This window comes from Bicyclus anynana, chromosome 20 (genome assembly GCF_947172395.1).
Source record: "Bicyclus anynana chromosome 20, ilBicAnyn1.1, whole genome shotgun sequence".
NCBI lineage: Eukaryota > Metazoa > Arthropoda > Insecta > Lepidoptera > Nymphalidae > Bicyclus > Bicyclus anynana.
The window spans coordinates 7,503,901-7,524,661 of record NC_069102.1 but is presented as its reverse complement, the minus strand read 5'-3'; the positions used below and the strand labels follow the sequence as shown (position 1 = coordinate 7,524,661).

General features: G+C 36.1%; 1 protein-coding gene across 1 annotated transcript in view; it reads left to right on the top strand.

Annotated features, from left to right (window-relative positions):
• The first annotated feature begins 2,177 nt into the window (after positions 1 to 2,177).
• LOC112045177 (uncharacterized) overlaps positions 2,178 to 20,761 on the top strand; it is a 29,018-nt gene continuing 10,434 nt past the window's right edge. The window contains exons 1-2 of the mRNA XM_024081267.2: positions 2,178 to 3,573; positions 19,173 to 19,274. Coding sequence (XP_023937035.1) covers positions 2,598 to 3,573; positions 19,173 to 19,274 — 1,078 coding nt within the window. The 5' untranslated portion in view covers positions 2,178 to 2,597. The remainder of the gene's footprint in view (positions 3,574 to 19,172; positions 19,275 to 20,761) is intronic.

Below are 20,761 nucleotides of genomic sequence, written 5' to 3'. Positions count from 1 at the left end.
CCTTATTTACCCGAATGTATCATAAAAATCAATATATTCAAACCTAGTCATCATCCCCATTATCACAACTAATCGAAAGTTATTTAAACAAATATTACCTAAATATTGTCTACAATGTCGAGTTGAATGTTTAGGAAGTTTAAATACTACATATACATTATACATAAATAAACACACAATTTGTGTAGGTACCTATATGTGCACTCAGTGGAGTAAGTAGCTAAATTCGGATCACTTTTTCCGGTGACATCGTCGACATGTAACTTAACTGATAGTAGAAAATCTTTGCTGTGGGTTTTATACCCACGATGGCAAAGAAAGAAAGAAGCAGTTATCGAATTACTAACTTATTATTTACAGGAAAAGAATCCCATTATTTCATTTTGGCGTAAGAAATATTAATTAGTTTACATCATATTCGAGGTAGTAGATATCTACGGGCTTAACGCTGCGAATTAAATATTCTTTTGAACATTTCTGATCTCGGGCTTATATTAAAAACCTTTGTCCTGTAATAATTATTGAACTTAAATATTTATTTCAGTAAATAATGACTTTAGTATAATTAAATATGAATTACTAGCTGACGTCGCGCGGTTTCACCCGCGTGGTTCCCGTTCCCGTAGGAATATGGGGATAATATATAGTCTATCCTCGATAAATGGGCTATCTAACACTGAAAGAATTTTTGAAATCGGACCAGTAGTTTCTGAGATTAGCGCGTTCAATCAAACAAACAAACAAACAAACAAACAAACTCTTCAGCTTTATAATATTAGTATAGATTAATTTCTTCTATTTAATCCTGTTACAAAATAATAGCAATATTTATTGCAGTTGATTTAGATGTCATATAAATTAATTTTAGAACTAATGCTTAGAACATATGAGCCTGCCAATGCATGGAAAACTATCAGTAAGTTAAATAGTTGGTGTAAAGATACCCACTCATCAGTGGCGTGCATAGGTCTTTAACTAGGGTATGCACCGAAGTAAAAATTGGAAAATTCCTTGTCTAACTATAGGTCTTAACTAGGGTATGCATCGTGGAAAATTCCTTGTCTAACTATATATTCTGTGGTCCTACATAGGTTTGTATTGACCCCTTAGAGTAGGCAGTGCATTTTTGCATCTATGAAGTGCACGCCACTGCTAGCCACTTTCTTGTTAGCCGTTCTCTCGAATTTGGCTGACGCTATCTGCGTGTCTCAATGTAGGTAGATACAATTATTTTAATTAATAACTGTGGACCAATTATATTAATTACTGAACTGAGGATCATCATTGCATTCGATGTGTGTAATGGGGATGATGACTAGGTTTGAATATATTGATTTTTATGATACATTCGGGTAAATAGGATCAATGTTAACTAATTTATACATAAAAAGCAAAGATTGTCTGGATATTTGCAAAATAAATCAAATTATAAAATTTCAAAAACTATTAAAATTTTTTTATCGTAATTAGCGTTTATCGTTTTAGCTTCCTTACATTAAACGTGACATTTTTTAATATATGAACTATAAAGATAAACGCACAAATAACAAAGATATTAGTAATTTTGTTTGAACGCGCATACAAATCTTGTGTATCATCTCAAACAAAACAACAAAGATGCCTTCCAATATTATTTTGCTCTCTATAAAACTCACCTGACGCACATACCATATTCGTATTACAAGAATGTTCCAAATAAAACGACAACCACGATAGGTCGTAAAATATGAGAATTTATTTCAAATACACATTGTAAAGACTGTCGTGTAAACAAGAGAAATAAAAGACTTATTTATCTTTATCAGAGACGTTATCGATCAAACGTTAGAACTCATAAAGTACTGCATATGTTAATATTTAGTCGCATTTCGACACTATAAATTACCACAATATGGATAATATAATATGGCTTTATACATAAAAGTTAATAAAGGATCAACGTTTGAATAAAATAAAAATTTTAGAAAACTTGCTTAAACGTAAATTTTGTAAACACAAATTATGAGTGAACGAAATACATTCGTAACAGGACAAAAGCACAATTTACTAGCAATTGAAATAGTTCAGTAAATACGTAGGTACATAGTAAATATTTCACAACAGCGATACGTTGCATCAAACGATAAAATAATTGACTAATAACAACAACAAATATTACGTTAATCACGCGGCCCAACCAACTATTTTCAAGGCACTTCAATTATTTCGTAGCCGTTTAATACCTACCTATTTGGTTTTTTATTCGGATAGAAGAAGCGAAACAATGTTGTGCGATGCGTAACTCAAGGTGCTCAGATAAATAAGCTATTTAATAAAAGAGTTGTGGTGTACGTACAACACGTCTGTTATCGTAACGGACGAGATGCGAGTCGCTCGCTCGCGCCCGCCTCGGAACACTCTCATATCGCGCTCGATTTTACAACCTGACATTAACGACTCTGGTTTTTGGAAACGACAGTCGGAAAGCCTCGGATTAAGCAGTCTCTATCGGTCGCAGGCGCCGTGTACAAATGCTTGTTACTGTCAGTGCAGTGCGCGATTCAAATTACGAACAGTGCTACCACTTTTACTAACTCTCACTTTTAGTGACGGTTAACATGACTGCCAGTAACAGCTGCAGCTCCGTCGATCTCACCAAATCGAGTTTGCGTCTCACCGGCAACAAAGAAGAGGAGACGTGGCGGGAAAAATCCAAAACACTGTTGAAACAGATTAAATACTTGTTCCGTGAGATCACTGTTGAGCCATGCCTGTTTGTTTACATGCTGTGCACCGCTTTGTCGTCTTTAGCGGTGCAAAACATGCACTTGGAAAAGTCATGCCGCGTCAATTGTGGGTTCAGTGAAGATATATGCGATCGTATACGAGACAGGAACACAACTGGACTGGAATCAGAGTTGAATCAGGTGCAATCGTTGGTTGCCAAGATTATCGCGTGGAAGTTTCCCCTTCAAACGGGAATCCCGGCTGTGATGGTGCTATTTATTGGTGCGTGGAGTGACAAGACTAAGAACAGGAAGATATGTATCCTAGTTCCATTTGTGGGGGAAATTATCGTCAATTTTGGCCTTTTACTCGCAACATACTACTTTTACGAGCTATCGTTGGTCGCAACTGTGTTGATAGAGGCATTGCCGGCTGCGTTTAGTGGCAGTTACATCGTTATATTCATGGGGATGTACAGCTTTATGGCTGACAGGACTACTGTGGAGAGCAGGACGTTTCGCTTGGGACTAGTCACCATATGTGTCACTTTAGGCACTCCCACGGGAACAGTGTTAAGTGGTATACTATTGCAGTCATTAGGATATTACGGTGTGTTTTCAACCTTGATATGTTTACATACTTGTGCGTTTTTCTATGGTGTTTTTAGACTCGAAGACGTGTTACCTTCCAAGGAAGATAGGCCCGTGCGCGAAGATGGGCAGAGTAACTTGAAGCAGTTGTGGAACGATGTATTTGGACTTGTCGCTAATACCGTGTTGGTGGCAATTAGACCTCGTGCGTTTGGCATGAGAAAACAGATACTGTCAGTTATCATCCTTTATGTTATCATGGTTGGACCGTTATATGGTAAGTTGTGCTGATTTTTTTACAATAATTTTACTCGTATATAGCAGTTTAGTTATGTATTAAATCGTGTTCGTATAGTTGATAGCTTAAAGTGTAGTGGTAGTATATTAAGAGGTTTCTGTGTCAGATCAACGAAAGATTAAGAATGTAGCTATAAAATAAAAGTTTTTTTATGAATATGGGGTGCTATAATGAAAGTTTTCTATTAATTTGGCTATTGGCTATTTATGAATGTGAGTAGGTAAATTATAAACTTAACAGACGCGCCAAAATTTCACCTTCTAGTGTCATTAGAGATTTTTATGAAAATTTAAAAAATCAAACTAGGTACTACTCCAAATTATCTATTGAAGTAACTTGATTTGTCTTTATTTTGATTGATGTGGTTTTAAGAAATATCATCACCCTTCTATGTCCTAGCCAGTTGGAATAAATATCTGGATAACGTAACAATATTTTACTCACATTCTGACAAAGATCCCCATAGACCCTAAAGGTTTGAAAAATCCATCAGACTAGAAACTCCCAAAGAGGGTTGACGTCAGGTAATCGGACGTAAAATAACGAATCTAAACTAAATAAAATATATCTTAATGTCCTAGGAAATATTTAGGCTAATGATAAAAACGTTCATATCTGTCGATTCTGTAGACGCTCTTAGATCGCCGCGTGTAAATATAGTCGCTTATCTGAACTTGGTCAATTAATAGGACGTGATTTAGATAAATGCCGCCCCAGATGAGGAGTTCACGACATCTCTTGTTTCAATGTAACGGTTATTTGAAAAGATTTCGAGCCCGTTTATGACAATAATTATCGTATTTTATGACGAATGAGTGCTAATGTTCGTGTTGCGGTCAATGACCCGTGTATTGTACTCCTAATGGCAGGATCAACGTCAGTGTGTGAGAAGCTTTATGTTTTGGACAGAAAAACCATAAAGGCGCATTTTCGCTAGGCGACATGTCGCATATACTTATCGCTCGATATTTACTTAGTTGTCCCTGCAAAAGTTGTGGGACAATGTTCCGGGACATATGGCTCGATCGAGCATCGACTAGCGACATGTTGCGCGACCCGTAAACGTCGCTTGGGACGTCTGGCGGACGACATGTGAATTTTGTGTCGAGCGATAGAGTCGAGCGACAAATGTCCCTTAATATAAATGCGGCTTAACGTGACAAAAACAACACTTAACAAATTAAAAACAGAAATCCAAAAGTAACAATTCACATAAAAAAGAAGTTTCATAATATATTATAATTTACATCATCATATTTAATTACAATTTCAGAAATACATTTGAAGTTAAATATTAACTAGCAAACGCCTTGTAAGTTCAAACAACAGAGACTTTTAAATTTTCTTCTCGCATTTCATGAACTAGGTACAACTTAGTTGAAGTTTTCAAATTTTGGTAGCTAGTTGAGTTTCAAAAATCCTTCCTTACTGAGTCTTAACAAAACCAAGAAGTAACTACCTATTCTATCCAAATTTCAGCTTGTTAACTTCAGCTCTTTCGTTTTCGTAATTAAGAACAATAAACTGCACTACGGCTTTTAAAAAAGATAACCCTATAAGAGTGCCATTGCGTTAGTACTAGATTAGTCTTTAAAAAAATATTACTTTGACCTACATTAAAAAACAGTGATTTCTTTATCACCAAATGAAATAGTTAAATATACTCTATATAATATATCAAATTCTGAAATCCAAAAAAACAAAACTATAGTTCATTAGTGAACGTATGAAGTGATTATTAATTATTTTGTTACTCGAAAAATTTGTATGCTGCTCATGTTTACGGCTACTCTTATGTAAGCTCTACGTTTGAATCATTACTTAGTTACTCGATCTAAATTTTAATGAAGCTCTTTTCGATTTCGGAAAATTTGGAAAGTCACTGTCATCATGTTATACCTAGTCAATAAAGCATATATAAGATTAGCTGACGCCGCGCGGTTTCACCCGCGTGGTTCCCGTTCCCGTAGGAATACGGGGATAATATATAGCCTATAGCCTTCCTCGATAAATGGTTTATCTAACACTGAAGGAATTTTTCAAATCGGACCAGTTGTTCCTGAGATTAGCGCGTTCAATCAAACAAACAAACTCTGCAGCTTTTGTATATAGCTTTTTTATAATACTAGTGTAGATACGAATTAAAAATTTGCACTGATTTTTTATTCCGGCACCACCACTTTTAATAAAACGTAAATTAAGTTATGAGAATAGTAATAAATAGAGAAATCTGCCGGATCTTAACAGCCCGGTGAAGTATTCAAAAATATATTGTTAGTTGTTACACCAAAGTCACCGACAAACACTTTAAATATTAACACAATTCGAACATAAAATAATAAAAGTCAAGAATAAGTTTAAGCCATGCTAAATCCTTGTTTAATTTATACAGACGTCATCAAACGAATCGCAAGATCACCGTGAAGTTTGGAACTGCACGGCCTTGTGGGCGCGTAGGTACAATTCATACAATCGTAAAAGCAATCTCTTTTAATTGGACAGTGATTTTTTTTCTTTTTATAATATTCTTGCTTTATACTTACCCTGGTTGAGCTGTGATAACCCAGTGGATCTGACCTCTGACTTCGATTCCGGAGGGTGTAAGTTCGAATCCTGTCTGGGGCATGCACCTCCAATTTTTTTAGTTGTGTCACGTGTCTCAAACGGTGAAGGAAAACATCGTGAGGAAACCTGCATACCAGAGAATTTTCTTAATTCTGTGTGTGTGTGAAGTCTGCCAATCCGCATTGGGCCAGCGTGGTGGACTATTGCCTAACCATTCTCATTATGAGAGGAGACTCGAGCTCAGCAGTAAGCCGGATATGGGTTGATAATGATGATGATGATGCCTATTATGAAGTTTAATCTGTGATGGCTTTGGCAGATAACAGTTCTACCTATGGTAGAAACGTGAGTAGAAAACATTCATTCTTTATAAAATGCGGTATGTCTGGCTGTCGCAGGCATTTTTTCTATTAGCAGATAATCTAATAACCACCGTTAATCGTCCAGCGAAACACATCGTAGACCATAGACTAATAATAATCAGACGGTATCTCGCTTTCAAACAACTGAAAGAGTAATAGTGCAGTGAATATGACCTCTGCCTACGGTTCGGAGGGCGCAGGTCCAGGGCATGCACCTCCAACTTTTCAGTTATGTACATTTTAAGAAATTAAGTAGCACGTGTCTCAAACGGCGAAGGAAAAACATCGTGAGGAAACCTGGATACCTGAGATATTTTCTTAATTCTCTACGTGTGTGAAATCTGCCAATCCGCATTTGGCCAGCGTGGTGGACTAAGGCCTAACCCCTCTCATACTGAGAGCAGTTTCGAGCTCAAAAGTGAGCCGAATTTGGGTTGTTAATGATGAAACAACTGAAGCACCGATTTTGTATGTGTGTATTGCAAGATATAGGAAATTAATGGCCGTCTGTCTTTATATGTGCATCTGTGTGCGTGTCAGCGTGTACCTATGCGAATTGGCAGAATCGGAATGTGATAATTTTTGGTTCAGGAGACGGTGTCTGAACTTTTTATCACGTCTATGTCGTAGTCAGTTAAATAATTAACGTTATACACGTTACCGCTCTAGAAATATTGCACCGAAGACAGTAGAAAAAACTTAATTGAATGTGAACCATTTTGTTTTCATGGAACTTATTGCTCATTAATGTCCGCGGAATAATCTTATATGTATGACTGCATTTAGGTCGATGCACGCTGCCGATCGAGGTAAACTACTGCTTTGCCACGCAACGTCGATTCCTCGTTGCCATGTTTAGCAATCGAAAAATGTGCAAAAACTCACAACGCCTACATTTATTATCAATATTATTTTCTCTTATTGCCTAGGAAATAGATTCATTATATCTATACTTATAATTATAATAAATCTGTAGAGAGGTCAATTCTGTACATGAATTCCAAAATAACTATCAGGGGGTGATTAGTGATCGATACTGATGCCAAAAATGCAATTAGTAAAATTTTTAATGGTTTTAAACTTATTTCGTGGTTGTTCATTATGAAATCTCGTCGTTTTATCGTGGTATGTATATAATATATAATATTCATAGTAAATTTTTTGTCTATCTGTCTGTCTTTCTGTCTGTATGTTCGTTAAAAAAACAAAAACTACTCGACGGATTTTAACGAAACTTGGTACAATTATTATTCATACTCCTGGGTTTTATACTTTTCACCACGCTACGATCAATAGGAGCAGAGCAGTGAAGGGAAACGTTGGGAAAACAGGAGAAGTTACTCCATTTTTGCAGCGATACGTAAGGGCTGAATTAAAGAGGTCTAAGGGCGGACGAAGTCGCTAGTCTGACATAAAGTAGATGCATCTCTTTGCCGGGATTCCAACGGGATTCCAAGTTATAATAATAAAAATTGTATTGCATTTATTAAACTAGGTTTTTTAAATGTCTGTTTAGTTGTTCGATTTAAAGCATTTTAATTAAACAACTAATCAGACATTTTTGAAAAAACCTACTTTAATAAAATTGTTGCATTTATTAAACTAGGTTTTTTAATGTCTGATTATTCAATTTGAAGTATTTTTATGTGTAAACAGTTAATTTTCTATTGATTTAAGTAAACACATTTTTTCTTGTTTGAATGATGATGGAACAAGGCGGGTAATGCTAGCCACAAACGGTCAATTATTCTCACGTTTCTGTAGCACCCACGACTAGGTATAATTGATCGTGTGTTGGTTGGTCATGTGACTTGTATAGTATGCCGCGTGGGTACTGCCGTTTGGTTTTCAGAAACGTGAGAATAATTGACCGTCAATGGCCACTTTACAAGATGGAAGTTTATGGCTGTAAACATCTCTTTGCAACACACATCCGCTAGAAACATGTTCCTCTATAGCCTGCGCTCGTGATTTGACCGAAACACCAATGCTTAGCAGTAATTATAAGCATAGGGATAGTAGATCGCTGGACGAGCTCTATGTATAAGCTTTTTTTTTATTCTTTACAAATTAGCCCTTGATTACAATCACACCTGATAGTAAGTGATGATGTAATCTAAGATGAAAGCGGGCTAACTTGTAAGGAGGAGGATAAAAATCCACACTCCTTTCGGTTTCTACACGACATCGTACCGGAATGCTAAATCGCTTGTCGGTACGTCTTTACCGGTAGGGTGGTAACTAGCCATGGCCAAAGCCTCCCACCAGCCAGACCTGGACCAATTAAGAAAACCTCAATCAGCCCAGCTGGGGATCGAACCCAGGACCTCCGTCTTGTAAATCCACCGCGCACACCACGCGCCACGGAGGCTGTCAAATAAAATAAAAAAAAAATAAAAACCTTTTAATTAATATAATCGAAAACACTTTTAATTAATATAATCGAAAAGAAAAATATCGTTTTTCTAAATGTAGTTTTTTTTTAATATGGCCATTTTGAAATCCTCATGATGAGCCTTTGAAATTGATAGCCATATTGCAATATTAAAAAAAAAAAAATTTTACCTCTAGTCTACACGTCTCACAGTCGTGTTGGCTTTTTTTAACTTCACCTATCTAAAAACACTTGGGTTATCCAGACAAATCTAACGATATTAACTGCGTAAGTCCGTTCAGTGGTTTCGAAGATATGAGGTAATAAAAAATATTACCTACAAACATACATGCATAGGCACAAGATACGCGCGCAAACCTTCTTGCAGTCGTGATAAAGGTAGAATAACCTTGAAGTATCTATCAACTAGGTACTATCATAAAAAGAAGGACAATATAATATGATTTTGAATAGGCAGACGAGACGCATAATAAGATCTAAATAGTTATACTTCTGTTGTAATCACTTGTCTAGCAATAACAGGTTTTGTAGCTTGTACCGAAATTTGCATATTTTTCTTCTTATTTCGTCTAATAGAAATCCGGTTCCATGGTCAGAATCACAGAACATAGTAATATACAATATCATATCAGCCGACGGACGTCCACTGCTGGACATGGGCCTTTTGTAGGGACTTCCAAATATCACGATTCTAAGTAGCCTGCATCCAGCGAATCCCTGCGACTCGCTTGATATCGTCAGTTCACCTGAGGGGGTTGACCAACACTGCGCTTTCTAGTGCGGGGTCGCCATATAAACATAGGATAAAACAGCTTAAACATTGGCAAAAGACTATTCAAATTTGGTTCAGTAGATCTAGAGATTACCTCCTATAACCCGTACAACCTCATCTATCTATACTTATAATAAATCTGTAGGGAGGTCAATACTGTACATGAAATATATTTCCAAAATAACTATCAGGGGGTGATTAGTGATCGATACTGATGCCAAAAATGCAATCAGTAAAATTTTTGTCTGTCTGTCTGTCTGTATGTTCTTTATAGAAACAAAAACTACTGGACGGATTTTAACGAAACTTGGTACAATTATTCTACATACTCCTGGGCAGGTTATAGTATACTTTTCATTACGCTACGATCAATAGGAGCAGAGCAGTGAAGAGAAATGTTGAGAAAACGGGAGAAGTTACTCAATTTTTTAAGCTTCCGTCGCGTGTACAGCCTTAATGGTTAAAGCTACATGGAAATCATGTATGACGGAAATGTTTTCCTTAAAATTATCTATAAAAATACAACGACATATATATGTCTATCTTTTATGGTTGACTCACAATAACACGTGTAACTCCTAATCTAATTATATTTGTCTACTCTTATGTTTATAACACTCATCACTCATCCCTAACTAAAAAAGTTAACATTATTACCTATTCAATAAAAAAGAATCATAAAAATCGGTAAAGAAACACCAAAGTTATACAAGAAATACGCTAAGCCATCGCGCGTGAATACTAATTCATGCTATATGGATTATTTTTGTGTAACGGTTGCCGCGCTCGATGCGACTCGCGGGGGGGGGGGGGGGAATAAATAAAGAAGTGCAGCCTTAATGAGTAGGGTAGGTGTAGGATAGGTTAGGGTAGGGGTAGGGTAGGGATAGGGTTGGGATAGGGTAGGGTAGAGGTAGGGTAGGGTAGGATAGGGGTAGTTGAAAGTTTACAACGACTTTCACGCGGGCGAAGTCGCGGGCGTCCGCTAGTATCTAATATATATACCTACTAATATATATTACTTATACCCTATAAGTAATATGTATTAATAAGTATATTTTATGTATTTGTACTATTTTTTTATATTAATGAAATCAAACTTGTAATATTTTAGTATTAATTAGTATTTGTTGAAAATAAATTCATTCTTGTCTAGTGGTAGCCACAGGTCGAGGCTAGTTATCATCCTACGCGCAAATACGTACCGCCAAGCGATTTAGCGTACCGGTACGATGTCGCGTGGAAAACGTCGGAGGCACGTGTAAAATATACTTGTACCTCTTCCAAATAAGCCAGATTCCATCTTCGACAGCATCATCACATGGTGTGACGGCAGTCAAGGACTATGGCAATGAATAAAAGAAAAATCAATTTAGTTGTTTTGTCTTGCATTTATTAATTTAGAATAAATGGGGAAAACAATAACTTGTCTTTTAAATATTAATTTTGTAATTTTAAAACTAATTACGAGTATTTAAGTAAAATGAGTTCAGAAAAATGAAGAACAAAGACTTCGCTCCAGCTGAATGGAAAAACTTAATTGCTTTATGAATAATTATTGCAATTTGTAAAACTATTCATTCAAACATTTAATTAATAACTCAAACACACAGTTAATTATTTCTTTTAACAACTGAGTTATTTCATGTTGAATAAAATAGTTTTTAGGTCATGATAAACAAGTGACAGTTTTTTGTCATTCTTAAGTACGGTGACTTAACAATGTGAATACAAAGAATTAATGCCAAATTTAATGCAAAAACCTATAATTAAAAATCGATCCAATGATCCTAAAGTTTTTGTTTTTTTACTCAATCAAAAGTTAAAGTTAGTGATGATTTCAAATTCTAAATTTATTTATTTCAAATAAGCTTTTTGAAACGTCAAGTCTGAATATTTTTAAAGACTCTACCTCCGGTTCGGAAGGCAGATTGTGCTGAGAGGAGCCGGCAAGAAACTCAACAGTTGCTCTTTTGAAAAATAAATCATACAATATTACAATAATTTATAACTATCTAAAAATGGCTATGTAGTTTGTCTGTACGCTGTAGAAGTAGGTGCGAGAGGATTACCAGCAAAATCTCTCTATAACTTGCTTATAGACTTTGACCTCTCTAGAAGTGCAGCTAGTTCTATATTAGGACGAGTATCCAAAGCTGTTCTAATAGGATCTTACCAAATTTGGCTAGGCAGGGAGAACAACACGAGCAAAGAAGGGGAGTGATCGATGGTCAACGAATTCCTTAACCCTACATCCAGTAGTCACAAGTCCGGGACTCTGCTCGGAGTTTTTCTCTCTACCACGCGATGGACCTGGCAGATGCACGGTGAATCCATGGAATGCTAAGATATTCGTCTCAGTATAATGATGCAACTAAAGGAACTTCGTTATTTGTGCTTATATGAACGAAGTAAATATCCTTAGGGAATTTTAAATACTTAATTAACATACTTACTTAATTAAAGTGGAAGAACAAAAGAAGAGAGAAAGATCAAGTAGAAAATTGTTGGAAAGAGGATTGTGTGTTTAGAGGAGTAGACGATGAGTTTGACTACAATTGACGAGAATGGACGATAAGTTGTGCCAACAATACTTATAGCAATGATATTTTATACTAGACGCCGCGCGGTTTTACCCGCGTGGTTCCCGTTCTCTTAGGAATACGGGGATAATATATATCCTATAGCCTTCCTCGATAAATGGGCTATCTAACACTGAAATAATCTTTCAAATCGGACCAGTAGTTCCTGAGATTAGCGCGTTCAATCAAACAAACAAACAAACTCTTCTGCTTTATATTATTAGTATAGATAATATTAGTATAGATAGGGCACTAGCGAATCGAAACATGAGGCGGACAAAAGTGCATAATTGTCTTTATTTCATTTAGTGGCTTATTAAATAACGAAAATTATTTAAACAATTAATACCTAAATATTATCTACAATGTCGAGTTGATTATTTAGGAAGTGTAAAAACTATATGTACATAAATATATAATGTAAGTAAACACAAAATTGTGCATATGTGTGAAGTCGCTAAATTCGGACCACTTTTTCCGCTGGCCCAATGCGGATTGGCAGACTTCATACACGCAGAGAATTAAGAAAATTCTGGTATGCATGTTTCTTCACGATGTTTTGTCTTCACCGTTTGAGACACGTTATATTTAATTTCTTAAAATGCACACAACTGAAAAGTTGGAGGTGCTTGCCCCGGACCGGATTCGAACCCACACCCTTCGGAATCGAATGCAGAGATGCACTGGACGATACTAATACCGACGGTTCAAACGTTCCAGAGATGAAACAGAGCTAGACAGACAAATTGTCAAAAATCTTAAAAAAAAGTTTGATTGTGTTTTAGTATCGAGTAAATGACTATAAGCACTTGAGAAAACACAGTTATCTTAAAATCACAAACAGACACTTCAATTTTTTTATTTGTATTGATAATGTTTTGATGTAGGTATTTATATACTCCACACGTAGGTTCTTATGGTTTGTTATAGTTTTTTAGTAACGTTTATGACGTTCACTGACGATCAAGTAAGCTCTCATGCCTGCAGCGTTAACAGCTTGACATCTAATAAAATTTATTGTATGTTGGTAGCGATGTGTATTACATCATGCCGATCACGACCAACACACAATTAGTTTTATCGGCTGTCAAGCCGTTAGCGCTGCAGGTATGTGATCGTACTTGATCATCAGTGGCTGACATTAAAAACTCATAATTATTATTTGAAACAGTTGAATATTTCAGAATCATTGGAAAAGAACGATTCTCGTCATCAACCCATATTCGGCTCACTGCTGAGCTCGAGTCTCCTCTCAGAATGAGAGGGGTTAGGCCAACAGTCCACTACGCTGGCCCAATGCGGATTGGCAGACTTCACACACGCAGAGAATTAAGATAATTCTCTGGTATGCAGGTTTCCTCACGATGTTTTCCTTCACCGATTGAGACACGTGATATTTAATTTCTTAAAACACAATTGAATTGTTGGAGGTGCATGCCTCAGACCGGATTCGAACCAGCCACACCCTCCGAAATCGGAGGCAGAGGTCATACCCACTGGGCTATCACGGCTATAAAAAAAAGAACGATTAGTTTATTCTTATTCAAAAAAGTACATCCATGACTTATATTATTTTTTTTAAATGTTATGTATGTCATCAGACCTGTTATTGTCTACAGCCTGCTCCTATCCTGATGGATATGACGTTGCTCGATCTCGTATTGGCTCGTGCCGACGCTAGGTGGCGTACGTAAAAAGTAAGGAGTTAGAGAGGGGTAGAGGTCGGTTGGCGGGAACGACTTGCGATATAAGGCACTCGTCGTACGGTCGGCTTCAGTATTATTGTGACGTTCTAGCCGTTCACATTTCCTGTTGTTGTTTTTATTGGTTACTAAGGACTAGGGATAGACGGGGAGAGTGACTTGAATGGAAAAGGGGACTGTTAGTTAACTGTCAAGTTGTATGTAGGGTAAAGGACGTTCTTAACCCTACATACAACGGTCACAAGTCCGCGACTCCACTCAAGGTCATTCTCTGCCATGCTAGGGTCTTATTTTGGTTACGTTTTGATTTAATTAAGTTGTCCTGATAAATATTGTGAAATAACCTAGTAAGACACCATATCATAACCTTTGTTCGACATTGGTTTTCTTATTTCTGTAATCCACTTCTGAGTCTGCTAAAAATACAGCTATAGAAACTACCTAATTGATTGTATTGAGGTTATTGTGGTTTTGCAGCCTTGTGTTTTATTTTATCCTTATTACTTATAAAATTTCCTTCAGACACTCCGACAAGGACCTTGAATATTAATGTTGGCAGTTGACAAAATGGCAGAATCGCAATTTCAATTGATAAGTTCGTCTTTGTTTTGCACACTTTTGTATGTTAATACTAGCGGACGCCCGCGACTTCGTCCGCGTGGAATTTAGTTTTTCACAAATCCCTCGGGAACCGGGATTTTTCCGGGATAAAAAGTAGTTTAAGTGTTAATCCAGGATATAATATATCTTAATACCAAATTTCAGCTAATTCGGTTCAGTAGTTGAGGCGTGAAAGAGTAACAAACATTCATATCATCAATATCATCAGTTTTCGCAAATCTTGGGAAACCATGGATTTTTCAAGATAAAAAGTAGCCTATGTGTTAATCCAGAGTAAAATGATTTCCATTCCAAATTTCAGCTAAATCGCTTCAGTGGTAGCGGCGTTATAGAGTAACAAACATTTAAACATCCAAACATACATACAAACATTCGCATTTATAATATTGTGAGGGTTTGTACTCGTAAATAGGGTCATTGTACTTATGATTGCAGCTCAAAGCATTAGACAACTTACCCAGGCAAGTTAGTTAGTTAGGTTATTGTTTTTGCCTTGGGTATTTGACTACCTTTGAATATATATTGATTTTTTTTGTCAATTGAGGAAAATTAAGTCAATATTAACTAATTAATACATAAAACAAACAAAAATTGTCAGGATATTTGTAAAATAAATGAGGTTCGAAAATTTATATTTAATCATACATTTTAAAATATGAAATATAAATATATTAAAAAATTGCCTAAGCTCTGCGTATATTGGTAGGCTTCGGCCGTGGCTAATTTCTACCCTACCGGCAAAGAGTACCTACCGCCAAGTGATTTAGGGTTCTGGTAAGATGCCGCGAAGACAGCATCAGAGGTATGGGTAAAAAATAAACTTGTACCTCTTCCAAGTAAGCCCGCTTACATTTTAGACTGCATCGTCACTTAACATTAGGTGAGATCGCAGTCAAGAGCTAACTTGTCATTAATTAAAAAAAAACATAGACTCTAATTGAGAATCGCCTCCTTTTTTGAAGTCGGTTAAAAAGGATGGCGGCGTGTGTGGTTATGGCCAGCTCCCGTGTTAGTCACGTGTTCGTGACGACACCAAGGCTCTATGTAGATGACGCCACAGCCGCATTGCAGGTTCGACAAATACTCATACGTACATGTAGACAAATAAAATACACATACGAACCGTATAGTGGCATCAATGACGTACAAGTATACAACGGAACCCACTGCGCGTGACCCGACACGCACTTGGCCGGGTTATTTTTTTATTTTTATAATTTCATAACATTTAACAATTATGTTTTTTTACCAATCCCGCGGGAACCATGGCTTAGATATAAAGTAGCCTAGGTTCTGCTTCAAGGTCCAGTTTATACTAAATTTCATCGAAATAGTTTCAGTGGTTAAGCCGTAAAAAAACAGACAGATATACTTACTTTCGCATTTATAATAATTCAGTATTGGTATGGATTAGTATTAAAATTATTTTCATTGGGCACGTCGGTATGCAAGCCTGACACCGTCTTAAAAATATATATTTTATAGTGTTCTTAAACCTTAATTCGTATTCTCACTCGCTGTTCTGTATATCCTCATTTTAGGTTCATTCCCCCCAAGTAACAATTTTCAAATTCAATGTATTTTTACTCCTTCCTCCTTATTAAATCCGTTAATGAACATTTTTAAAGGTACAACATATGCCTACTTTCTTATACGAGTATTAAACTGCATTAAGACTGAACATTCGGTGAGATCGCTGTCTAGCGTTTATTTATTATATAAAAAAATCTGACTTCTATTCGCACAAGTTACCGTTAGTTCTCATATAAAACTACCAAATAATATTCGATGCTACGCCATTAAAATATAAGGGTTAATGCTCATAAAAGCCATCCAGCACCCTTGCAGCACTGCCTTGTCTCGAGTGGTTATGTTGTGGTCATGTCTATACTAATAAATATATAATAAAGATGAATAGTTTGTTTGTTTGAACGCGCTAATCTCAGATTCATTCAGTCCGATTTGAAAAATTCTTTCACTTTCACATGAACAAGGTTACATCAATTTCTAATAAACATACCTAATATATACTTTGTCTCAAGGACATTTTGGACGTGTTAAACTAACAGATTTTGTACATTCATCATCATCATCATTAGCAACCTATTTTTCTATTTTTCGGCTCACTGTTAAGGACGAGTCTCCTCTCAGAATGAGAGGGGTTAGGCCAGTAGTCCCCGTATAAAAGTATATGAATAGGAGAATATGCGGTATAAATAAGGATCTTGTTAAATAATTGGCTCAATAAAAGTATGTTTCTTGAAGAAAAATAAATTTTTTAATCACTTCTAGGGCAAAATGTTCGTTGTGTACCAAAGCGGCGAAGTGACATTTGAAGCTGTATTATTTTTTTTTAATTATTTTTTTCTGTAACCCACAAGCTTATCAAACAAAATAAACGAACAAACAAACAAATAATAAGTCTTCAAAAAAATATCGTAAACTCGGGATGTGTAGTCAACGATCTCAGCTATGATATATGTAGCCGTTATGGACCAATTATAGATGATTTGAAAATGTCGTAAAACGTTGTAGCAAAATTATTTTGATAAAGTAATGGTTTCATTATTAAAGTAGATTTTTCAAGATTTTTTTAAATATGTGCAAGTTTCCGGGCGGTAAAGATAAGCCTGGGCCGGGGGCATTCCCCTTTATAATATTCGTTGGATTCTGCACAAGTAATATTGAATAATCTAGCCTGTCATTCAACTATAGTACTAGCTTGCTTGGCGTGCTTGTTGTGTAAGCTTCTTTTTATAGGTATAAATGTAAAAAATACTACTGAGTGTCTGGGCTTTTTTTTTTTGGGCCACCTTCCAAATTCACTATGATCGTTCGTTCGTTATCAACCCATAATTAGCTCACTGCTGAGCTCGAGTCTCCTCTCAGAATGAGAGGGATGAGACCAACAGTCCACCACGCCGGCCCATTGCGGATTGGCAGACTTCACACACATACAGAGAATTAAGAAAAATCTCTGGTATGATCAAAACTCTATAATTGCCTACCGTAGGTACTTTTCTATAAATTTTCAGCATTTTTAAATTGCCCTTTGTCTTTCGCTGTGTATAAAATTCGGAGAAACGTGTATAAGATTTTATTAAGTTTTAATATAAAGCGGACAAACCTACCTACATGGGTACCAAAACCTGTTCGAATAACGATTGTAATATGACTATTAACCAAAATGCCAAGCTAATAGTAAAACTATATTATAATAGACGGAGAGCCCGTGTACCCCAGACCTTCGTCATTTTAGAAAACAATTTAAAACCAGGCATCATCCCTACTATGGAGTTTGGACCGTAGTGGCTTTGGGAAGTATCAGGTTTTAAGGATCCAGACCCTCAACCGTCTAAGTATAAAGTATATTTGTTTTTATATATATATCGGCATAATATGTATGAGTAATTATATACCCATTTGCTTGGCAACTTGCACTTGGCTTTATGGAAACCCTTCGCTAGAGACCGTTGAAATTTCAAATTAAATAGTGTTTTTCGGTTACTGCGAAGCTAAGAGACTGGAGACTGGGAATATCATTTCTTATATTATGCCGATAAAAACATAAAAACAATACTTATTTATTTACTTATACTTAGACGGTTAAGGGTCTGGATCCTTAAAACCTGCTACCTCCCAAAGCTACTACGGTCCTAACTCCATAATTGGCTACCGTACTTACTTATAGTAGGAGCATGAGCTGACAAACTTTTAGCTTTTATAAAATGACGAAGGTCTGGGGTTCACGCGCTCTTAGTATATAATGTTCCGTACTCAGGTCAATAATCGGTAGTGTTGCAAGATTATGTTAATTTATTCATATTCAAAAACAACCTTGTAAGAAAATTAGCCACACGAATCGCATCTTAGTACATTAATTTTCTTACATTTGTATTTCTAAGATTTTCATTTATTTTAAATTGAAAATTGTACGTATTTTATAGTCAATGACAAAGTTTCATAAAACACTGTATGTTATAGATCAAAAGATTACAAATAATTAGCATAAAAAACAGCGAAATTTTAAAGTAAACGTGAAACATAGCCTTCTATTTACATACAAGTCAGTCACCTCCATACAAGACTGATAATTATAAAGGACAACGCACATTATTCAAAACGTCACCGGGCAATATGCCAAAATGTCACAAATGAAGGTCTTGCTGCTGCTAAATGTTTACGAGAAGAATATAGATTATATCTAATATTTCTAAGATGATTTTTTACACAAACGCGAGTAACCGATACTTCTCCGGTTGAACCATTAAGCTAATGAGACGTTAAAATATATTTCAATTAAAAAATAACAGTTATCTTTAAAAGCAGTGTATACACGCTGCGTAGGAGGTACGTTTTTTGCTGTCATTTTTTTTACATTATGCGGGCGTATGGCTGGTTTAAATTATGTTTTTGTCTTTACTTGAACGCCACGAAAGTCAATCATAGCGATTGAAACAAACGAGTTAAGCTACACTAAAAAATAGAACTGATGTTCCAAAACTAGCAGGTGTAATATGCCCATCGATCTGCGCTGGCCCTATGTTGTAAACTAATTCGTATGTTTATTTTTTTCAGGTGATTCGCAAGTAAGCTATTTGTACGCGATAAGAAAATTTAACTTCAACAGTGTGGAATTCAGCGTGTATGGAACAATTAATATAGTTCTTGGATTATTTGGTAAGACAATTTATTTTTATATTATATTACATAAACTTAAAGTCAGATTAAACATTCAGAGTGGAATGTAGAGCCTTAATCAAATTCATTTATTGCTATAATAGTGGTAATATCACAATAGATATTAAATTATTTTAGAATTTAAACTATCGTGAGTGTTATTCATATTAATTGATTATGAAACAAGGCTAAAGCTCACGTGATATTAGGTCGGAGTATGCCCGACTAGTTTCGAACCCATACGGGGCCCTTAGTCATGAGCTGGTTCCTGCATCGAGGCACCAGCTAACTAATATCACGTGAGTTTTAGCCGTGTTTCATAATAAATTAATATAGATATTAAATAACATAAGGCCTTAGCCATGCAGCACGCCGATTATCTTTCTACAAACGCTAACGCTTCGAAAACTAACAATGTGTATGGGAATGACAGATGCGATCGACAACTTGATCACGTGAACTGTCGATAGTGAATGTTCTATTTGCCAATTTAAATTGTTTGCCATTGTGATTTTCGTTAACAATGGGCTTCACAGAATACGAAAAACGAGGTTGTTATTTATTTGATGTTAATTAATATATTAGGTGTCTAATAGACCGTAGTTACTGAATAGGCCAGCAGGTTTGGAAAGTATGTGACACATAGACGGTTTACATTCGTATGAATATTATAATTTTACTGTAAGCATTAAGATAAAGAAGATAAAGAGCCGTGATAGCCCAGTGGATATGACCTCTGCCTCCGATTCCGGAGGGTGTGGGTTCGAATCCGGTCCGGGGCATGCACCTCCAACTTTTCAGTTGTGTGCATTTTAAGAAATTAAATATCACGTGTCTCAATCGGTGAAGGAAAACATCGTGAGGAAACCTGCATACCAGAGAATTACCTTAATTCTCTGCGTGTGTGAAGTCTGCCAATCCGCATTGGGCCAGCGTGGTGGACTAATGGCCTTACCCCTCTCATTCTGAGAGGAGACTCGAGCTCAGCAGTGAGCCGAATATGGGTTGATGACGACATTAAGATAAAACGACCTTTGGACGGACATTTTTTTGTTAATTGAAGTAAACATTGTATTTATAATAGTATCGCTTTACGGAGATAAGTTTAAGTTATCACGAATTTAGGTCATGTTATTAACTAGGTCAAATTAAAATCGTAAAATCAACCTATCGGTACAAAGTAGTATCGAACACAAAAGGTATATATAAATGATATAAAGTCGCATAGTTCTACTAGCATAATAGGCGTGCCACAGGGTTCAATTCTGGGTCCTTTTCTATTCTTAGTGTACATAAACGATTTACCATACCATGTCATAGGCATATGTGAGATTGTACCTACTGTTTGCTGACGACACATCCTTAATTTTTAAGACCGACAGAAATAAAGATAACTCTGACGACGTAAACCGTGCCATATCGCATGAGCCGCATTAGTTCACTGCAAATAATCTACTTTCAAATGCCAAGAAAACTAAATGTATTGA